Genomic DNA, 22,016 nt, shown 5'->3' with positions numbered 1-22,016 from the left:
TTGCTTAGAGAGTGTCACCATCTTGCGCTGCCATGTTGGTAAGGAATGGAAAATGCAGCCAACCAGAGAGCACATTTCAAGAGTTTCACGTTCAACAATAAAATTATTTAATAGATAAATAATAGAATCGGAATGCTAGATGTCACTACGTGTTTTACCGTCATTTTACACACTAAAGTGTAAAATCAAAGTTTACACTGGAAAAGGGTTATTTGAAGACATGCTCCTGCAAGAAAATTGTGCTTTTTTTTCACTGATTTCATAAACCAAACAGTAAATCTAGAGATTAGTCAGTTAATTGATTAGTAGATAAACATTTTTTGGTAATTTATTAGGCCAAGTAACATTTATGTTTTTCATCAATGAACATGCTGGCAGCAGCAAAGTCTGGTGGTAACTTTGAGTTTTTTACTCCACCTTTGCTTTATTTTTGTTGTGGTTTTATAGGCTATGTTTTTGTTTCTATTTTGTCAATGACTGATGGATAGCTACTTCTGTGTGGAGAGGAGGGCAAACTTAGGCTATTTAATTGAAAACGCAGCAGGTCTGGAGGATGCCACCCTGTTACAGCTGTTTTCGTGGTCGTCGTACTGATAGTGCAAAGGTCAAAGGCCTAGAAGTGGAGATGTAGCCTACTGTAGGTCCTCTCTGCTGTCAGTCATCATGGGAAATATCAACTCTCTGCCCAACAAGAGTGATGAGCTGGAGATGAAGTTGGCATGTTTTCATATCATAACAACACTTGTGTACATCCCATCCATGGCAACTGCTGAAGTTTCATGTGAAGTTCTCCATGAAGTCGTTGCTAGGACACAGACTAAACATCCTGATGCCCTTTAAATAATATCAGGAGAGTTCGGTCTCGTTTCCCTGATGGATTCACTGGGGGATGTGGTGGAGAGATGTAAACTGAAGATGTTCAAGAGTCCATCCTGAACAACTGGGATCATTTACCTCATGATAGATGAGCTGCCAGACAAATAGTAAACAACTCTAATAAGGACTCTGGACTCTAAGCACTGGAAATTCCCTTTCCCTCCACTTTTTTTTTTTAACTGAGAAAATGATTGGCGGATTAATTAATAGGCCTAATAGAAATTACCATTAATTGATAACTCTGACTCTCACAGGTCAGTGGAGCAGCCGCAGTAACAGGCTCATCTCCCTGACCTGCAGAACAGAAAGATTCAGGAAATCCTTCATTCCCACTGCCATCAAAATGCACAATTCCTTTTGTTAGGTTTTACATGTTTACCTTTATATCATTTCATATCATTTATATCATATCACTGTTATGTAAGCTGCATGGACGATCTGAATTCCCCTCCTAGGAATTAATAAAGTATTTTCTCTTCTCTTCTCTTCTCTTCTCTTCTCTTCTCTTCTCTTCTCTTCTCTTCTCTTCTAACTATATCAATATTTGGTCTAGACCTAATTGGTTTACTAATGTGTTTGCAGATGATGAAAATAATCTTTTAATTTAACAAATCAATGTTATGAATGAAATGATAATATTGTGTCGGCAATTACGTCGAATAGCACTGTCTACAACACTACTCTAATTATGTATTTTATGGAAAGACTTGATAAGTATGCTGTGTCTTTACAAAAGCCTGAACTTCAATTAAAAAGCACCTTTTATAAAAAAAAAATGAATGCAACTCAAAGTGCTTTATAGGAGGAGAACATTATGATGAAGTCCCAATAAATAGAAATCTCGCATTAAAAGTAGTATCAAACAGTAAAATAAGGCCAGTAATAGAAGAAAGTATGTGGGGTTTTAAAAAAACATTCATGGAGTGTAATATTTGGATATAAAACCATAAACATACCCATGCCATAAAACCCACGTCATAAAACGGATGAAAACTCAGTAGCTCCTTATCAGTCATTGATAATATAAGGTCATGTTTGTACAGTCAAAATCAAGTATAATGTAGATAGATCATTGAATGTATTTGTGTTTGGTGTTTACATGTGACAGTAAATGACGTGTAACGCCTTTATTTTGAAAGGTTCCTTCCGGTTTAGCCTCCTGTCAGCGCCTACTAGCTTGTTGCTAATAGTAGTGAAACGTTAGCCATGGCTCCGAGGTCTGAAACAACACACCAAGCGCCGTGTTTGAAGGCTTTTTAAGCCGCTGACAGAATGAGATAAAGATGGAGAGTGTGGCGACAGACTCTTCTGTGACCGAGGACGATGAAAGTTCAGACTCGGAGGTTTTATGTTTGATGAGAGTCGGTAGAAACTCAGACTGGCTGCGGCTGCTGGAAAACACTGAGGTGCTGTGTGCTAACGCTAGCTGCTAACTAGCCTAGCTTTTACCTCGCATTAACTTTAACCCTTACTCGGGTTCACGATATATTCACATTTCAATTTACGTATATTCCTCATATGTGTTCAACCTTTTTATTATTTAAAAAAAGTTTTCTGTAACTCATCGCTCCCCTCTTGTTTTAATGAGTAGGTAAGAGATGATCAGTGGGAGGCTAACTAGCTGTTTGTCATGTTTGTGTGTAACTGTGCAGATCTCCATCGGACGTGGTGTGGATGTGACCTACCAGCTGCTGTCTCCGACCTGTCCTCTCATGATCTCCAGGCTGCACTGTACTTTCAAGCAGAGGGAGGACGGACAGTGGACGGTGACAGACAAGAAGGTTGTTTTTTTTGTTTTGTTTCTTAAGCAGTCAGCCATTTTGTCCATAAAATAAGTTTCAAGCTGCAGTTTTAGTAAAGAAAATGATCAAACTTTAAATAAATAACAAATATTTGGGGGGTTTTAAAATAATATTTGCACAATTATCAAATGGTTATCAATTAATGTACATTTGATTGGTTAATCCTCTTGTCACAGAGGTCTTGTTTTCTTGAATGTTTCTGATTGCTGTCAACAGAGGAAATTCCCTCTGTCTTGGTATTAAAGTGCAAATATTTGAAAACAAGTTAAATGTAACAGCAAAACTTGGATCTGACAGCAGTGTCAGTTCTCCAAGAGGTTCAAAAGATAAGTTTAAAAGTCAACATCTTAAGAAGTTGATCCACATTCATTGTATCTTCATCATCTATAAACTATGTGGGCCTTGACCTTTCTGGGAATTTGTTTGTTTTCCCTATTTTTGTTCCAAATCCTCCCGTTTACCAGTAAATTATTTACTAAATGCCAGATGTGCTCTGTTTTAGTCTGAAACCTCTTATTAGATACATTCAGCATCCAATATACACAGGCAAAGTTTCACTCATGAAATTATCACGGTGACAGCAGATTAAAGTGGAATTTAACGGTATTTGGATGAAAAATGCATCATGCTGTGATTAATGATTAGCGCTAATCATTAATCACAGCTAGGGATGTATACCGTGGACCGGTACTTTTTGGTACCGGTCCATAATTGCGTCGGTACCAGAGTACCGTTAAGATTCTGGACTAACGGTACTCTTATCGGTACTTTTTGAACGTCTCCCTAAGCGTCACGTAATAATGACACTGCCGCCACAGCAGCTTGTCACCCCCCAATTTCCACCGGTCCGTCAGCGCAACAGAACCGCTACACGGCGGTCACCGCAGCTGATCCCTGCCGCTCTAATCAGCACTTGGACCGGGCGAGTCGCGGCGAGTCTCAGCAGCGTCTCTCCGCGCCGCCGCGCCGCAGCGCCGACACACGGCCTGGTGCGTGTGGAGCGAACGAGTCCGGCCCGGTCCGTTCGCCTGTGTCGGGTCGTCATGTGTTTGAAGCCTCGCACCGAGACCCAGCAAAGTACTTTAATTCATGTCGGAGGCGGAGGGAGTGTCCAGTAGAGCAGCAGGTCAGTGAGGAGACAGAGGAGGCTCCAGCAGCTTCATGTTGCTGCTGTTGAGGAGCAGAGTGTCAGAGTGACCTGGTGTCACTCCGGTAAGAAAGGAGGAGAAAACTCCGACTGTGGAAACACTGAGCTGCTTGTGTCGTTTATTCTGCGGTAACACGTCTCATAAATTGACTGGTCTACGGCGTAAAGAACATGGACCGGCTGCTGTGGATGCAGCGTGTGTGTGTGTGTGTGTGTGTGTGTGTGTGTGTGTGTGTGTGTGTGTGTGTGTGTGTGTGTGTGTGTGTGTGTGTGTGTGTGTGTGTGTGTGTGTGTGTGTGTGTGTGTGTGTGTCAGCGCTGTACACAGACACACACGCACACACGGGGCGCAGCGTCGTAGCAATGAAGTGAAAACAACCTGCAGATCACCTGAGCTGATGTGAGCTGTGAGTCAGAGCAATACAACTTTAAGAGTAAAAAAGCTAAATATTCATCAAGATCCATAGGAGATCCTATTTTATCATGATGTCAGATTAACTGCAGCTTCTGCAGGTTAACTGTTGACTTGCTCAGGGTTTAAAGGAGGTGTTCCTCTCTGCTGTCAATATTTTATGCTGGTTGCTGCCCCCCTAATAAAAAAAAATAAATAAAAAAAAGGTTGAATCTTTTAACATCATTATTTTTTACACTAAATTACATGTTGTAGTATCGATAAGAGTATCGATAAGTATCAGTACAGATAAGGAGTATCGGTATGGGTATCGGTATCGATAAAATCCTAACGATATACATCCCTAATCACAGCATGATGCATTTTTCATCCAAAGCCGTTAAATTCCACATTAATCTGCTGTCACCAAGTCACACACTGAAAGACAGATTGATAATCACTGATCATCGGGCTTGATATCTACAATCTGAGTATAAAATCAAACTGCATGACTCGAAAAACTACAAATGCTTCCATGAAGTTTGAACATGCACGTGCATTCAAACTTAATCTTGAAATTAGATTGGGATCAATATGAAGAATTTAATATCTTGAACAGAATCAGTTTTATTCTGATAAACACTGTGTGGTTTTCTTTCTCAGAGTCTCAACGGTGTCTGGGTGAATGGAAACCGTATTCCTCCTGAAGAAGCCCATCAGCTCAGGCTTGGAGACTCCGTACGACTTGGCGTTCCCGTTATTGGAACCAAAGTGGAGTTTGACTACATTGTCGTCCAGCGGCCACTCAAAGACATTAAACTCTTTCTCACAAAGGGACACAGGGACGGCGCCAAAGCAGCCCACGTTTCCAAGAAGTCCAAGAGGAAGTTGTCTGTGGAAGAGGTTGAGCCGTCCACCTCGAAGCCCAAGCTCTACCGCTGCTCCTCGGCAGACAAGTCAACTGCGAAGCCCTGCCCTCTTTCTCAAGCGAAATGCCAGCAGAGGCTCAGTCACACCCAGTCGGAGGAAACTGGGGCCAGCAGACAAGTCCAGGAAATAGACTGGCCCTGCAGTGGCTCCAGCAATCCCTGTGACATGGACAACTTGCAGATGTAAGCCCCAGCTGCTGCCTTTCATTTGTTATTGCAGTTGAGTCACAGAGTTGAGCGTCAGTTCCAATGATAAATCTTTGGCAAATAGCTTATAGAAAATCCCAAAGATGGTTCAGCCATATTTGCCACAGTTCCTGTTATATATACATTCTCTAATTAGTTTTCCATCTATCTGAATCCCAGGTCATCCTAGAACTTTAGATTTTATTTTCTATAAAGTAGAATTTATGTATCTAAAGATGACACCCTCAGATTACCTGTATAAAATGAATATAATTTAATGTGTATATAATCACCAATAGTCAGTTTTGAAGATGTAACTTGTTAATACTTTTGCATTTTTCTTGATGAACAACTTAAAGTATGAATGTCTTATAGAGGAACTATGCTACAGCTTCGGAGTAATTATGATGGTTGAATAAATGACTTGTTTCTCGTTACGGTGTGAACGGAGGCTCTCTGCCTTCCACACATCGTAACACATAAATGATAAATAACGTTATCCACCGCTCCATGGATTGATTTCTCGCCGGCTTCGTTGAAAACAAATGCACATGGCCAGGAGGAGGGTTAGCAAAGCAGAGGAAAACAACTGGACTTGCATAGTTTCCTTTTAACAAAATAGTTGATGATTCATTTTCTGTCATAGTGTACAAACCAAGTAAAGGACTTTAAACTCTATGTCTCAGTCCCAAATAAGGTAATGGCAGCAGATGATGTGTCTCCATGCTTTCACTGTATGCAACAAGAAAATGATGACTACTTAGTGAATTATTGATTACTGGAAAAGCACAGGTCCATGCTGTTCTTCTCTATTCTCCATCAGTGAGTTAAGATGCTAAGACTTTAGTTTTCATTGTTTTGTTTTTTTTACCTCTCGTGTGTGTTTCTGCAGGTACAGTCAGAACATTTTGTTGCTGAGGGAGCGGGTGGACGACACCCAGAGGCAGGTGGCCTGTCTGGAGGTGCAGCCCCAGCAGGCCGACCCCCTCCGAGAGGAGCAGGTCAGGGAGCTGCAGGGCCAGCTGGAGACGCTCCGGGCCAAAATGCACCGCATGGAGAAGCTGGAGAAGTCCTTCAGCGAAACCAAGAGGCAACTGGAGGTGGGACATTTTTTCAGCAGCTCTCTTTACGCGTAGAACATGTGTCGACTTCCACAATTGATGGATCAAATAATGAAGATGATTTTTCGGAGAATGAATCCTCTTAACAGTTTTAAACCTTCTTTAATGTTGATTTGTCATTCAAAATTTCAAATAGCTTTTATTTACCAGTCACCATGAGCTTACACATTTTTTGTTTACTCCTTGTCCTCGTGCGCATCGTGACCGAACATTTACAGAAACAGGTTTTTGAAACAAATACCCAGAAATTTGCAGACGTTTGTGAATGTCAGACTTCCTCCACAGGAGTGTTGTGCAACATTTACGAGGAAGGCTGTGTGTGTGAACAATAACACTTTCCCTTTTCCCTTGTAAATTTCTGTTCTGTTTGTGGTGTGAGTTAGGAAAAAAAAAAAAGTTCTGGTACATTATGTGCTCAGCTGGAAGTATGTGGTATATAATCTGTGAGAGAGCATTTTTCGCATGAACAATTGCTAGACACAAAATACTTCCTTTTTTATTTACACTGTAAATTTTCATGTGTTTAGGCCGAGAAAACACAGCAGCAAGAGGAGCTTTTGAAAAAACAGCTGGATGACGCCCTGCAGGAGGTGTGTAGCACAGATCTGGATCATTTAACCAAACAGAACATTTATAGTGTAAAAACATGTTGCTTTTGTTTTTTAAATGTTAAAATGAACTGCATTTTATATTTTTCTCTGATGACATTATCCTCAGCAAAAGAAAGTTCTAGGTGAACTTGCCCTTTCCCGACAAGGCTTTGAAGAAGTTCTCCTGGCCAAAAACAAAGAGCTAGAAGTGACAAAGGTATGACAATATCCATGTGAGCTTGGGATCTTACACAGGTCAGGAGGATGGCATCAGAGGAACGTAATTAATTTATGTGATTTCTTTTTGCAGGAGGAGAAAGAAAAGGCGAGGGCCCAGAAAGAGGAAGTGGTTACACAAGTGACTGAGGTTCTGGAGAACGAGCTCCAGTGCATCATCTGTTCTGAGCTCTTCATCGAGGTAGAACTGATTGAACACATTTTTTTTTTTTCCCAGCCTGTCGTTGCTCAGTTTTTCTTACGCCTGGTACACACATAAAGATAATCTGGCAGATTTTTGGTGTGGGGTCTCTCTCAGATAAAAAGTCTGTTTTTAGATTTAGAAAATCTTCACGTGTGTACCAGGTAGGGATGCACATTGTGAATTTTTTTTCTGACCAATAACCGATTATTAACCGTTATCCGATAAGATTAAGACTCTGGCAGTGCACGGCCAAAGAAAGATCGCTCTAATTTGTCACATGTCACATCCACTGTGCTCTGTCTCAGCTGATCGTGCTCAGATTGTCCAATGTAGAACTGTTTTTATACAAAGTGCAGCCAAACACCAGGTTGAAGAGAGAACAGCAGAGCTCCTCTGACAGCTGCAGGAGAGCTGCAGGTGAACAGGCTAGAGAGCAGCGATGTCCTCTTCTTTTTTTTTTTCCTTCAGCGCCGTAGTTACAGGTGATGCACATCTATGTCTGTGTAGCTACATTTATTGTCTGATCTTCCTTCAAGGGGGCTGCTGCACATACTGTCAGCTCTCCTGTGTTAACTTTTTGCTGCGAAATATGACTGAAGGCACGTGAACTCTGCACGTGTCGACACGCCCCCGTGAGTTGACGACATAAGGACCTAATAATAATAAAAAAATAACCGATAGTATTAATCGGTCAAAGTTCTTGTTATCTGTTAACGGTTAAACGGTTAAACGGTTAAACATGTGCATCCCTAGTACCAGGCTTTAGTCGTGACGTGATGTGACGTATGATCCTGTTCTTCATCCTCCGTCCTCTTGCAGGCCGTCATCCTGAACTGCGCTCACAGCTTCTGCTGCTTCTGCATCAAGCAGTGGCGCAAAAAGAAGAACGAGTGTCCCATCTGCCGACAGTCCATCCAGTCCCAGACGCGCTGCCTGGCCCTGGACAACTGCATCGACAGCATGGTGGAGAACCTGAGCCTGGACATGAAGACGAGGCGCCAGACCCTCGTCACTGAGAGGAAAGGTGAGAGGTGCGTCATCAGGTCACTAGTAACTTACCCAGACTACTGGTATTTTAGTTTATTTTTTATTTTACTTTCCCAGTTACAGAATAAAATATGTTTATCGCAAAATACTCAAAATACGTTTTCCTCATTTCAGGGCAACAAGTCAACGACCGTGATGTCATCAAATCAGGTGAGTGGCATTCTCTGGGGTTGTCACACATTACTTCTCGTTATTTCATGTCACAGCTGCAGATGAAACTGTCTCAGTTTAAAAAAAATATATATATATTCATGGAAGCTATAGTCCTCGCTGCAGTCGGTCCTGGATCGAATCCCGACCCTGGTGGCCCTTTGCTGCATGTCATTCCCCCTCTCTCTGCCTCCCCATTTGCTGTCTCTCTTGACCATTCTATCAATTAAAGGCAAAAAAGGCAAGACATCTTTATTTATATAGCGCATTTCATACCAAGGCAACTCAGTGTGCTTTACATAAAGACAAAACATAAAAAAAAAAAGAGAAGCATAAAACAGAATAAAAACAGAATTAAAAGCAAGAGCAAATAAAAGTAAAATAAAAGAAAACAGATAAAGTTTAAAGTTCTTAAAAAGAGCTCAGCTATAAGCACGTGAAAAGAGAAATGTTTTTTAAAAAAGCCCAAAAATATGAAGATAAAAAAGATTTATGATCTTAGAATCCGTATCTAAACATGTTGACACGTAGGCGTCGCCCTGTTGTCACGATACACAGCAAATTTCCTTCATGTGATTTTTTTCCCTCCACCTTCACACCTGCAGCAGTTAGATTATATTTCCTATGAGTTTTCTTGCTCATCTTTTGTCCACTGTGTTGAACCCTGTCTCAGATTTCACCTGCACAGAACATACATAGAGCATGTGACGGTGATATACGACCTCCAGTCAGGATCACACTCATGCACACTCTGTAGAATTAATATATGACGACTATATAACTTACATCCAGTAGTGTGCAATGTCACATTCATCAACTGAAATGACTGGAGAGCTCTGACGTGTGTGTGATTAATGTTCCCCTCGTCCTCGGCTGTGACTGCTGAAGTGTCCCTGAGCGCAACCAAGCACACAACCCTCTGTGTGTGTGTGTGTGTGTGTGTGTCTGTGTGTGGTGAAGCTGCTCACACTGTGAAACAAATGTGGTTTTTCCAGGTGCTTAAAGAGTAATTACACTTGCACACTCTTGTCAGAGAACAGCACAGGTTTTGATAAATGCTCGTTGGTGGCGTAAGCGGATGAAGGATGATGGGTGGTCCCGCTGAGTGGAAACAAAACAAAACGTGCAAACACAAGGTGGCAGCACAGAGAGGCCTATTTCTGTCTTTTTGTTTCTAGAAAATAAAATTAGATCTCACATTAACAGATTTAGAAAACTGTGTAGCACTGAAAAACTGTGAGTGTGAAGATCAGGCAAATTAGCATCCGTTTCCCAAATAAGCAGATGATAGTGCCTCTGTGATCAGTTCTTTAAAAGGCACAGAGAGACACTTGTTGTATAGTTTATAGTTAATCAGCTGGAGGAAAAGGAAGATTAAAATACAAACAACAATGAATAACAGTGAAAACATGGAGTATTTGAGAAGCCTTTTTGTCTAAATTTGTCACCTGACTCAAAATATGACACAAACTTGTTTTTGTTAAAACCTGCCTTCATACTCTGGAAACTTCCAGAGTGCTCTAAAAGTGTGTCGGTGATCAAGGCTTAGTTTTACAGGCTGGATTTGTTACATATCTTTGGATTTCTATGAAAAGAAACTGTGCCAACAAGCTTCGTCTGCAACATAAAGCTTTATTGTTGTCCAGAAATGCACACTTGGGAGTAATGCTTTCTGGAAACCACAGTGATCAACAGCACAATTAAATGTCTCCTCTTTGAAAATTGAAACAACATATTTGTGACCTTTTTATGAAACATTTGTCTTTATAGAGGTCAGATGTTGCTTTTTGGGGCTGAGAAACCACAAATAAGGCAGGAAAGTCAAAAATTTACAAGAGTTGTTAGTTTCTCTTCATGGGATTTTGAATCAATAATAAATCTCAGCATAATGTTCACCTGTTTTTTTTTGTCATGTAACTTTAAGTGGCTCAGAGGGAGGTTGCAGCAGCTTTTTTCTAGTGTTTTACAAAGAGAAACTAGAAACTCATTTAGTCTCTAATGCGTTTCCCAGCAGCCCAGTCTGCAGAGGTGATGGTGATCCACGACGACGACAGCAGCAGGAGCAGCGACAGCGACAACAGCAGCAGGAGCAGCGACAGCGATGACAGCATGGTGTCCATCGACAGCAGCCTGAGCTCCGTCGTCTCCGTGGATACAGACAGTAGCATCCACCTGGGCTCCAGCCCCTCCTACAGCGGCTCGTCTGATGAAAGCGTAGATGAGTTTGAGGATTAGCCCTGTTTTTCTCCCGTGGGCTAGAACATGAAATGAACTGAATTTTTTGGTGTTGATGTTTGCATTTTCCCCTGCAACGGCCCTGGGACCTTTAAGATAGTACGTAAAAAATTTGGCTCATCTCGACTCTGAACAGATTTAGCCAACTTTCTCTTTCTTTCTTTCTTTTCTTTTTGTAAAATGATCAGTTGCTCCTTCTCTTTAATTTTCAATGAAAGGAATAAAGTTTATGGCTATGCATTTTCATAACCATCTCTCGTCTGTGTGTTTGACGCACACATTAACTTTATACAAGCATTGATTCATTGTGTTTAGAGTAGAGTATGTGCTGCACATGGCTCAAATAACATTAGCCAAAGCTACCAGTGTGAATAATCTGTTTTTAACAACTTTGTTGAAAGAAGAAGAAAGATAATGGCCAATCCCTCTGCATCACCACAAAGGTTAAAGTATCCCTTTAACCTTTCAGCATTTTGGCAAATTGGCCCATTGCCACAATTGTCGGTGCAAGCTATTTTTAGAACGGCGGAGCAGAGCTGCGAGCTGCTCAGAGCTACGCTACGGAGGCTAATGGGATTTCTTGGTTTGCCTCATCAAATACACAATCCAACAACTCTAAAACGCTCTCGTGGACAAGTTGTGACTTGCACATTAACCACACTATGAGATAATAGCAGAACGTTCCGAGACAGAGTTATATTAGGCAGTTTTTTGGCAATCAGTCTCTGCATTTGCCTCGAAAACAACTCTGTCTCGTAACGTTCCGTTATTATCTCGTAGCCTGGTGAATGTGCAGGTCACGACTTGTCCATGAGAGCGTTTTGGAGTTGTTGGATTGTGTATTTGATGAGTTTGATGAGTAAAAAACCAAGAAATCCCATGAGCCTCCGTAGCCTAGCTCTGAGCAGCAAATAGCTTGCACCGACAATTAAAGGTAACAAACCTACTCCTAACACTATAGGGATTATGGCAATGGGCCAGTTTGCCAAAATGTTGAACTATCCCTTTAACATTTTTTGTTCTCCTTTGTTGTGTTATGCTCTCTATAGCGATGCCCTGCTTTCCATTCATCCACGTGCCCACCTGGGAGTCGCCTGGCTGGCACACAGGCCGTAGCACTTTGCTGAAAGACTCCAGGGCTGCAGAAAAAGAAAGAGCGCTAATCGCTCCCACTGGCATCACTCCAGCGTTGACCTCGGCTCTCGCTGGTCCTGACTTACGTAAACAACTGAATGACTTCACGTCATGAGATGCTGTGACCAACTTAGGTCACATCAAGTTCAGTAGTAAGCAGAAGCCGAGCTGTGAGCATGTGAAGTGTTGTAATATTGTTCGTAAGGCCACTTGCCTTTGACCTTAAAGTGAACTTTTAATCAGTTTACACGACAACCTCAAGTTTCATGTAAATTACAGAGAGGGCACCACTTAACCAGAGGGAGGGGGGGGGGGGGTCTCATTCACAAATAGATTTCCATTTAGGAAACCAAATCTGCATTTTGTTGAATCCTTGCATCTTTTACGTAATTACAGACACTCTGCGTCGCATAGCAACTAATGCAATGGCTCCTTGGGCTCGGAGTAAATGGATGTTTGATGGCAGCGGAGACAGAAGGAAATACACACAGTTGTCCTGTCGTAGATGGACGGTGTTTGTGCTGCAGCTGTGTGTGTTTGTGTGTGTGTGCGAACTCTCTGGTTGTGCCTTTGTGAGGGTTCCTCCACAGGACTCACCACTCGCATAATCACTGCATGTGTTCAATACCCGACTACCACAACTCTTACCCACATGAACCACACTGCACTCAGACAGATGATGCAGTAAGAGTTTATAAGTTGCTGTCGAGAAGATGACATGTGAACGTATCACAGCAGGAGAAACACAGGTGTGAATGACAAAACTTACAAAGGTTTTAGCAGCACCTGCGTTTCTCCGACCATGACAAGTCCAAACCTCTGCTGTGACAAATATCTGAGCTGCTCCATTCACCTTATGAAGCAAAGTGAAGTTGGACACCTTCTGTTCTCTCTGAGGGACTATGAGTAAGTACTGCTTATGAGTGTGTATGTGTTGGCTGATGTGTTTGACTTGATTCACCTTATTTCCTTTTGATTGATTACATAGGTAAACATAATAGGTCACAGTTTTTGAGAAACTAAGGATTTATCATTTATGGGAAAGTTTATTTTCAACAATGAAGTATTTAAAAGTGGCTTCTTTTAGGTTCAGAAGATATATGGCACTGGAGCTGTATTCCTGGCAGTATAAACAAAACCTAAAGTTTTTTATTCAAGATTTAAATGTTTTAAGATTTTTGTGGCTTGTATGACTTTAGACTCAAGATCTCAGTACGTAGGGTTTACAATTCTGGCTTCTTTGTGTAACTGATGTAAAATTTCACGTTCTTTCCCAGAAACCTTCACTTTTTTCATTCAGTCATTTAGTCCAGTATTATGTACTGTAGTATCAGTCACTTTATAGGAAATTTCAGGAAACTACGGTGCTATGGTAAAATACAGCTGATGACTTGTGACTTTTCTGCTGTGTCATAAGAGCCGTTTGTTTCGTCCTGAATAATACTTGACGGCTGAGTCATGCAAACACTTGCTGCCAAAACAATGGGGCATGCCAAGCTGATCAGTGAACCTGTACCGTTCTTGTTCATTGCAGCTGCAGGAGCGACCAACACCGTGAATCACACTCATCCCAGAGTGCACTGGAGCAACAGCTCACAGAGTGAGTTCGCCTCCTGTGCTGTGGATGGCTGATGTCACGCCAGTCCATTAAAGCCGGAGTACGAGGCAAGCGTGTGTCTGTCAGGCCGTATTACATGAGGATGACAGTGATGGACGGCCTCGGGGCTACAGTTAGAGCCTTTCGTTCCTCCGCCCCAAACCTCCATCCATCCCACTCCTGGAGCAACCTCATGATGTCAGTAACGGCCATCTCGCTCTCTCTCTCCACGTGGACATAAGAGTCAGTTTTACTGCATCATGTACCTGACTGCATCCAGAGTGAGTGGTCATGTGAAAATTGTACCCAGGCTATTACGTTGTCGACGAAAAACCAAAACCATTAGTCCAAAAAGAAAGAAGATCACAGAAAATTAACCGATTCCAGTGCAGATCTGAATGCTTTTATTCATTTGATAATAAACTGAACATCTGGTGGCTGCACAAAGCAAACAACCTGAACACAAAATGTTGTTTAACTGAATAATCTGATTCTTTATTTATCAAGTAGGAAAATATCTTTGAATATCATTTAAGTCTATAGATACATATTTTTTAACTACTTCATCGTCCACCCCACAAATACTGAAATGTTTGAAAGGTTTTACAGAGCACCATTTCAATATACCTATTCACGCAGTATAATTTGGCTTGTGTGGTGCCAGTGCCACAGCATGCAAGGAAATATATATATATGTGTGTGTGTAGTGTGTACATATATATATACACTCCACCTACACAGTATAAACCTCCTACTGCAGCTGATGATGCAATATGGTCTCTTATCCATTTCAGGATTTTCAAGCACACTGTGACTTTTATCATATCCAAACAGTGATGTGTAGTTTAATGTATCGCTAATTTTAAACTACTTATACACTATTGTGTTATTCACAATCAGTCAGTCTCTCTTAATGTGGTATTTCCAGTCTTCCCTCCTATACTGTAGCTCTGCGCCTGCTTTGTTGTGCTTTGTTGTTGTAAAATAGATGGATCCACTCCAGCATGCTCTTATCCAGAAGGCCCATGGACTGTGGTCCATCTGCCAGCTTTGTAGAATCCAAATGGTCCTCACAGCATGATCATAGTGAACAGTGCAGCCGCTCCAGCATACAGCTTCCTGCAACAAGGCTGTCACACACACCTAGAAGCACGCTCACTGTGCATGCATATCCAGGTTCTCCTTTTATGTCACTCTTTTTTTTTTCTCCAGTTCAATTATAATGTTCAATTTGTAGTTTTCCCCTGTCTTCTCTATTTTATTTCAGCCTTAATAAACAAATAATGAAACATTAGCAATGATCTGTAATCATTGAATAGATCTGATCATTTAGAGGTTCTCATTCAAATTTGGGCACAGTTAATCATTAGATCTAATGCATGCTGCTTGTCCTGATAAAAATCACTTGTAAAAGTAGTATTCAGGTCTTTGGTCTTTATGTAGGTTTTTGTTCACCAACGTTATCAAGTGTCTGGTCATTGAAAGGACAAGAGAAGAAGCTGCGTTCCATGAACATAGGAAATCCTGGCTTCCAACCAGGTCACTTTATTGTCGACTTGCATTTCTGACGAAAAAATTCACAGTTTCTTGTTTCCTGTATTCCAAATACTCAGGAATTTACAAACATGGTAGAAAACAGTACTAAATGTCTGCCACGGCATGTTTATCCCGGTTTATCCTCGACCTACACCGATTTGTTGTAAGGTAACGGTGAGCACTCAGAAGTCACACTGCCCTGAACTAAACAGAGAGCGTTCTGTCACCATGGAGACGGCAGAAGTACAGAGCAGCATACCAACGCACCGCAGGTAGCGTGAACATGAACAGTGTCGTTTCTAAATAAATGCATAAAACAAATATTATATGTTAACTGTTTAGCGAAGTTTATGTGTTTTTAACCAGTATTTAAGTATTTACTCTGGTAAGCGAGCGTCTAACTGTTAGCATTAGCAATATTTGATATAACGACAGAAACGGGTAACGTCAGCTGACCAAAACATGCAACATGTTTTAACTGTGACTTGAAACACGCTGCAGAATCATAGATACAAGAGACAAAATACTTAATTTTTGGTATTTCAATGTGTCCTTTTTTCTTCTTTCTTTTCAACATAGGAGCTGTAAAAAAAATAGTCCACACAACAACCCCTGCAGTAATGTCCAAGGTCCCTTATCCCCCCTCTTCCAACGTGAAGGCCTCCAAGGACAAGAGCATTTCAAGGAGGATCTTTGCTGAAGATCCAGACTGGTCCCTGATTGTAGTGCCCTGTCTATCACACCAGTGCCTGCAATCCATTGTGACAAACTTTGAGAGTATGTTTTTTGTTTATACAGTAGCTGCCTTATTTTACAGGCTTTTACACACATGTACACTGAGTGCCTCACAAAAGTATTCAAACCCCTTGAATTTTCCTGCATTTTGTCACGTTATAACCACAAACTTAAATGTATTTCATTGGGATTTTGTGTGTTAGACCAATACAAAGTAGCACATAATTGTGAATTGGAAGGAAAATGATACATAAGATCTTTGTGGTTGTTTGTGGTTGTAAGGTGACACAATGGGGAAAAGTTCAAGTGGTATGAATACTTCTGCAAGACACTGTATAAGCAGTACTTAACTGTGGATCTTATACCTGTTACAGTAAGGCCTATATTTGAAGAACTCACAGCCAAACAAAGAGACTTCATTCAGAAAAGACTGTCTCCCTCCCTGCCCCTGCGTTTGACGGCACACCTAATCAGCGATGGAGTCTACTGGAAGAGGTGCTGTGAGCAACGGTGGGACCTTTGTGACGTCTCGCATTATGGCCACAGCTGGAAACGGATGTTCTTTGAGAGGCACGTGGAGAACACTATTGAGCTTTTTATTCCAGATGTCACAGAGCCGCAGGCGGTCCTACAGATGGTCCCATTATGTGCAGACTACATCAAGAGGCTGGAAATCTCCCAGCTGTTGCCGCCTATCAAGGAGCCTCAGAAGGAGGAAGAGGAGTATGGCTCAGAGTTGGCAAGTGACAGCGAGTACGATGGACAACCTATCGACCACTTTAACTTTGGCATCCTGCTCGACCAGCTGACGAACCTGGAAGAACTCCATTTGGTGTACAGGGTCAAGCAATGTGGTATGAACTTTGAGTGGAAGATGTTTGAGATGACCAGCAAAGATTGCGAGAACCTCGCTAAGGCCCTTAAATCCTGTAAAACTTTGAAGGTGAATATAAATTCCTATTCAGTGGTTCTATGGCATCGTGCCTCTTGTAGGTTTGTGTCCTTGTAACGTATGGAGTCTCTGGAGTCGGCTCCTTTGACTGAAAAAGCAATATTTACAGAAATATCCCTAAAATGGTGAAACAGGAAAATTGTTGTTGACACAACCTTAAATGCGTGCTCTATTTACATCAAAGAAAAGACAGCAGAGCCTAAGTCACTTTTTGATGCAGCAGTTTTGTCACGTGATTTTATTACTGCATGAAAACCTGGCACAATAAGGAAACTACACATTATTATTGTAGTTGATATTGGTAGTTTAATCTGGTCATGACTGTTATTAATTGTGTGTAATTGCAAATGCATTACAGATGTGACATAAACCAATAACATGTTTTGTCCGACTAACAGCTGAAACCCATAGTAAAGTCCATATAAGTTAAGTTTGGTATTTTACTACTTAAATTTCATTTTGTTAATCAATCAGTCTGGTGATTACCAAATCATCCCCAGCACTGATTTTCTTTTCATTGACTTACTTTATTTCACATTATATGAAGCATAATGTGTCAGATATACACAACCAGCTATCTTCAGACCTAAAGCTCTTAAAAACATCTTATATTTTCTCCTAATGGTTAAATTCTTGTTAATCCTCATATGACACTGTCTCTACAGATCCTGAGGCTCAATGAAAGCCACGTTGAGGACGATAAGTGCCGGCTGCTGGTGAAATATCTTTTGGACCACCCATCCCTCAGGGAGCTTGACTTTTCTCACAACCAGATCGGAGACAGGGGAGCCAGAGCTATTGGCAAGCTGCTCACCAGGAGCACATTGGAGATCCTGAACGTGTGCGATAATAATATTAGAGGCGCAGGGGCCAAAGCTATAGCTCACGCCTTGTCCAAGAACTCCACTCTTTTGTCCCTCAACCTGCGTCTCAACCGTCTGAGAGATGAGGGAGGCCAGGCCATGGGTAAGGCCCTGCTCAACAACAACACCCTGCGTCACCTGCATCTGGGCGCCAATGAGCTGACGGCGCCGACTGCAGTCGCTCTGGCTAAAGCGCTGTATGAAAACAAAACCCTGAAGAGCCTCAATCTTTCCTGTAACAGCCTGGGTGAGGTAAGTAAGGCAGTCATGATGAATTTGTCGCACATGTCCCAGTGCTTATGACCCAACTGAACACAAATTACTGGCATGATGAAAAATGGAAAATAATATTATTGTTCTTAGGTCATTTCAACTGCGGGGTTAATATAATGTTAAGCTTAGGGTGGTTCTATTGGAAAGCAACTCTTCTCTCACGCCGGTCACACAGAAGAAGCAAATTTCAATGTGTAAAATGTAGGTCCTGGGAAATTGTGATGGATATTTTTACTATTTTCTGACATTTAATAAGCATGCTAGTGCCCCAACAAACACAACACAGTGAAGAAAACCCACACAGAAGCTTTGAAGTACAAGGATTTTCAATTATTCATAGATATGTGTGGAAAACATGCAATAATGGAAAGCTGAGTAAGTGTTGTTCTCCCATGAGAGGAAGGTCTGAGTTTCCCCTTCTCATGCTCTCTCCTGTCGGAGGTTTCACTGTATACTGTGTCTCTGCCTGGAATACACTGTGGAGGATTAAAAATCACCCACAAAGCAGAAATGCAACGTGCAGTACCATCAATATCTCTGACCTTGATCCACTCTCCACAAAAATAGAAATGCCTGTTTCAGACATAACAATAAAACACAGTTGACACTCAATAAACAAAGACACAATAAGCAGTTTGGAGAGAAAGCGCCACTCCAGACAGCAGAAGTTGCTTTAGGGGGATTTTACAAGGTTATCAGGACTGTTCTCAGACCTCATGGAGACAACATCCTGTGGTGCGATCAACATAGACACGCATCAGTGCCAAAACGTATTTGTTTTGTTTTTTCTGTCCCCCCCTTCCCCGTGCATGTGTGTGCAGGATGGAGGTAAAGCTCTGGAGGAGGCCATGTCTCACAACACCACCGTAACCGAATGCGACATCCGCCTGACCGAGGTTGATGAGCACAACGTTTCCTTCATCAACCAGGTGGTTTGGACCAACCACAGTTTAGAGCAAAAGAAACAACCTAAAGGGAATAAAACCAAGTAGAATCCAACAGCTTCTCTTTATGTAATACAAATCAAATTAGTTATTGATCTTTGACCTGTGTATTCAAAAGTGCTGTAAGCCAAAGTTCATAACTAAATGTAAACAAATTAAAGAAAGTATTAGGAGCCTGAGATGTGGTTCAACATGTTTTTGAGCTTTTCATGTCATTTAGTGACAGTAATAGTCATATATCATGTTGCCAAACTTATCCTTTGAAAACGTTTTTATTTTCCTCCCTGTAGTGGAGCATACCGGTAATTCAAAACAAATTGCGTGGGAAAAATTATATTATTATATTATTCATTATACTGTCAGCTGCTTATCATATATTAAAACCTAGACCATTCATTTAGCCAGTTTGCAAAATGAGTAGCATCACAGTAATTTCTGACACATAAGTTAGTGAGCATTTCAGTTTATTGAGGAGCTTTTTTTCAATTTTGATACACAGATTTGGTATTCAGTCGTTATGTAACATCAAGGCAACGTTGTGGTGGTGTTGGAATACATACAGTCTTGCGTTGTTTTTATTTTTATTATTTTAACTAAATCTACTGGATAATAGTGTAACACCATTGCTAGTAGTAGGCAGCAACAAAAAAAATTAAGTGTAATTTATATCACAATAATTTCCCAATTTTTGATCTTTTAAAAAATCTCTTATTGTTCTGTAGAACCATAAGAGGAGAAGCAAAGCGATTCTGCGATCATGGTGGAGTAATTCAGCAAATAATACAAAAACCAATCTATGATGTTAACTGATCAGTAACTTTCAACAATCATTACACCTTTCCTTACAAATCAGTGAGCCTTTTGTGTGCATCTGTGCATCTTTTGTTAAATAAGGGTGTATCAAGTACAATTTACAAATGTAAAAAATAAATAAATAAATAAAATCAAATAAAAATCATTCAAACAAATCAGTTAAAAAGCAGCACAAAGATGCTATTGGCTGCGTTGCCTGTAGCATTAAAAGGGATTGCATTGCCATTTGTGACTTAACAAACTCACCTTCTTAACATCTGCACATTAAAAATCTCCAGTTTCCTCTAAGTGTGCGTTACACATTCACCTAAGCACAAAATCCACATCGACAGTCATTCTAACCTCTCTCCTCTCTACTTTTATTTACAGTACAAAGCCTTTCTATTCTACAGTCTTGAAAATCCACAAAATTATTTGAATATAAAAAAGAGCCCCAGAGCATTCTTGAGTGAAAGAGTACATAATATCATAACAACCTAAACTACTAAATAGACATGATAAAGGGTTCAGTGCTTTGCATGACAAAAGCTTTTATGCTAACAGTCATCTATGGAGGAAAATGTTGTTATGAAACTTCCAGTCAGATTAATAACCATTTTCACTACCCCCAAACAGTTTTAGTGACTATTGTTACGTAAACATTTGCACTGGTAAACACATTTTTCTGTTTTGTATGAATGTCACAGTGAAGCCATCCGAAAGGCTTGTTGGCTAATCGTGGATGAGAACATGTGATGACTTCGGTATGAAACATTTGCTCTTCCACCTACAGTTTGGACAGTGAATAGACACTTCAGTACATTTTAATTGCCTGTGCAGATTGCATGCTCTCGTTTGGAGTGTCCTCTGGGCTTTTCACAATATGAGGACGTGCGAATCCTCTCGATTCTCCGCCTTCTGAACAATGCATGCTGGGATACAGTATGAACCAACCCTTCATGATTCAGAATCAGAAAGAACTGGCCAAAGAAAATCAATGAATTAATGAATGAATTTTGAATTCATGTCACATTGGTTTCCCACCGGTTGAAGAGAAAATGTTTTGCTGTGGTCTTGTGGGCCAAAAAGGCAGTGTAGGAATTTTTTGACATTTTAATTAAAAATCTTATTTGTTTTCTTGGCAAAATAGATGTCATTGACACCACTTTTCAATATGAGCTGGCCACTTAGCTTAGCCCTGCATTCCCCCTGTTTCCAGTCTTTATGCAAAGCTAAACAAAGCAGCCTGTGACTATGACCGACTCACTATACATACATCAGAACGGTATTGATCTTATCTAACCAGCTCAGCACGAAAGGGAATAAGCTTCATCCTGAAACTGTCCAGTGAATGACTGATCTCTCACATGACCTGCCCCTTTAGCTCTCCCTCCTTTTTCCTGGGATGTGAACATGAATGAAGTTATGACAGTTTGGTTGTGTGTTTGCAAACCCCCCGACTTAGTTATGACACAGCTGATCCTTGCAAATGCAAACTGAAATGTCTGCACAACTGGGAAAATGAAAGTTGAGGGAAAAGGAGCAATGACAAAAGTTTTGGGGGATGCTGTTGCAAGCTGATTCCTTGCCACGAATAGGATCCTGAGTTTTTAGAGGCTTGCATAGATGACCTGTGAGTGGGGACGGTTTATACCAGTTTTTTTTTTTTTTTTTTAGAAACTCATTTGCTGGATGAAATTGGAGGTTTGATAGAATCTGTTTCTTATATCATGTCTCACTCCCTTCCACTATTTTCAGTGCATTCTATAGTATTGCTATAAAGATAGTTCACTACTCCAAATCTACCACCACACATGGAATGTAATGAGTATGGCTAATTGGTCACAATTTACAGCCCATTATCATGAAGGCAAGTTATAACAGGAAGAAACAATAAAATGTCTGACCGCAGGGCAAGAAAACACACTGTTCTTAGAAATCCAATGATCCTGATGGCCCTAATGGCGAAAAAAACGATCTGCGCCAGTTCAACTTTCACTGCAGGTCTTACAAGATGATGACTGGCTTGTAAATAAATACGTGACGTCTACATTTCTTGAATGGCCTCTGTGCTTTTTTTCATCCATTTAAGTAGCACTGAAGAACCGTTTACAAATACAGAGGAATAACGGAGGAAATAAAACACACTCTTAATGATGAAGTGCGTTTCACTGGGCTGATGTTGTTGCATTTTTGGAAGCTGTTTCCTGCCAATATATCTTCCAAAACTTCTAACATGCCTGATTTTTAAAATTTTATTTCTATTTTATATCTGTTTAAACATGTATCATTGTGT

General features: G+C 40.8%; 3 protein-coding genes across 4 annotated transcripts in view; 2 read left to right on the top strand and 1 right to left on the bottom strand.

The window, feature by feature from the left end:
* Positions 1-22,016, bottom strand: part of dusp10 (dual specificity phosphatase 10) — a 170,852-nt gene that overhangs the window by 81,890 nt on the left and 66,946 nt on the right. The window lies entirely within an intron of this gene.
* On the top strand, positions 2,049-11,131 carry rnf8 (ring finger protein 8, E3 ubiquitin protein ligase). Of its 2 annotated transcripts, none has more exons than XM_084001265.1 (10): positions 2,049-2,282; positions 2,529-2,657; positions 4,879-5,327; positions 6,223-6,430; positions 6,979-7,041; positions 7,169-7,258; positions 7,352-7,459; positions 8,282-8,486; positions 8,624-8,659; positions 10,671-11,131. In XM_084001265.1, the coding sequence occupies exons 1-10, from the start codon at positions 2,160-2,162 to the stop codon at positions 10,892-10,894; spliced, it is 1,635 nt and encodes a 544-aa protein (XP_083857391.1). In that variant the 5' UTR covers positions 2,049-2,159; the 3' UTR covers positions 10,895-11,131. The 2 variants fall into 2 exon arrangements, with proteins under 2 accessions (XP_083857391.1, XP_083857392.1); XM_084001266.1 differs by having other exon boundaries at positions 8,282-8,493; positions 10,671-10,897.
* On the top strand, positions 15,782-19,004 carry drc5 (dynein regulatory complex subunit 5; the record flags this gene model as incomplete). Its single annotated transcript, XM_084000242.1, has 4 exons — positions 15,782-15,938; positions 16,271-16,839; positions 17,514-17,963; positions 18,806-19,004. 4 exons carry the CDS (start codon positions 15,782-15,784, stop codon positions 18,974-18,976), a joined length of 1,347 nt encoding a protein of 448 aa, XP_083856368.1. The 3' UTR covers positions 18,977-19,004.

The sequence above is a fragment of the Trachurus trachurus genome (assembly GCF_905171665.1).
Source record: "Trachurus trachurus genome assembly, chromosome: 24".
Lineage (NCBI taxonomy): Eukaryota > Metazoa > Chordata > Actinopteri > Carangiformes > Carangidae > Trachurus > Trachurus trachurus.
The sequence above is the reverse complement of the archived record's forward strand: the minus strand, read 5'-3'. Positions and strand labels throughout refer to the sequence as shown.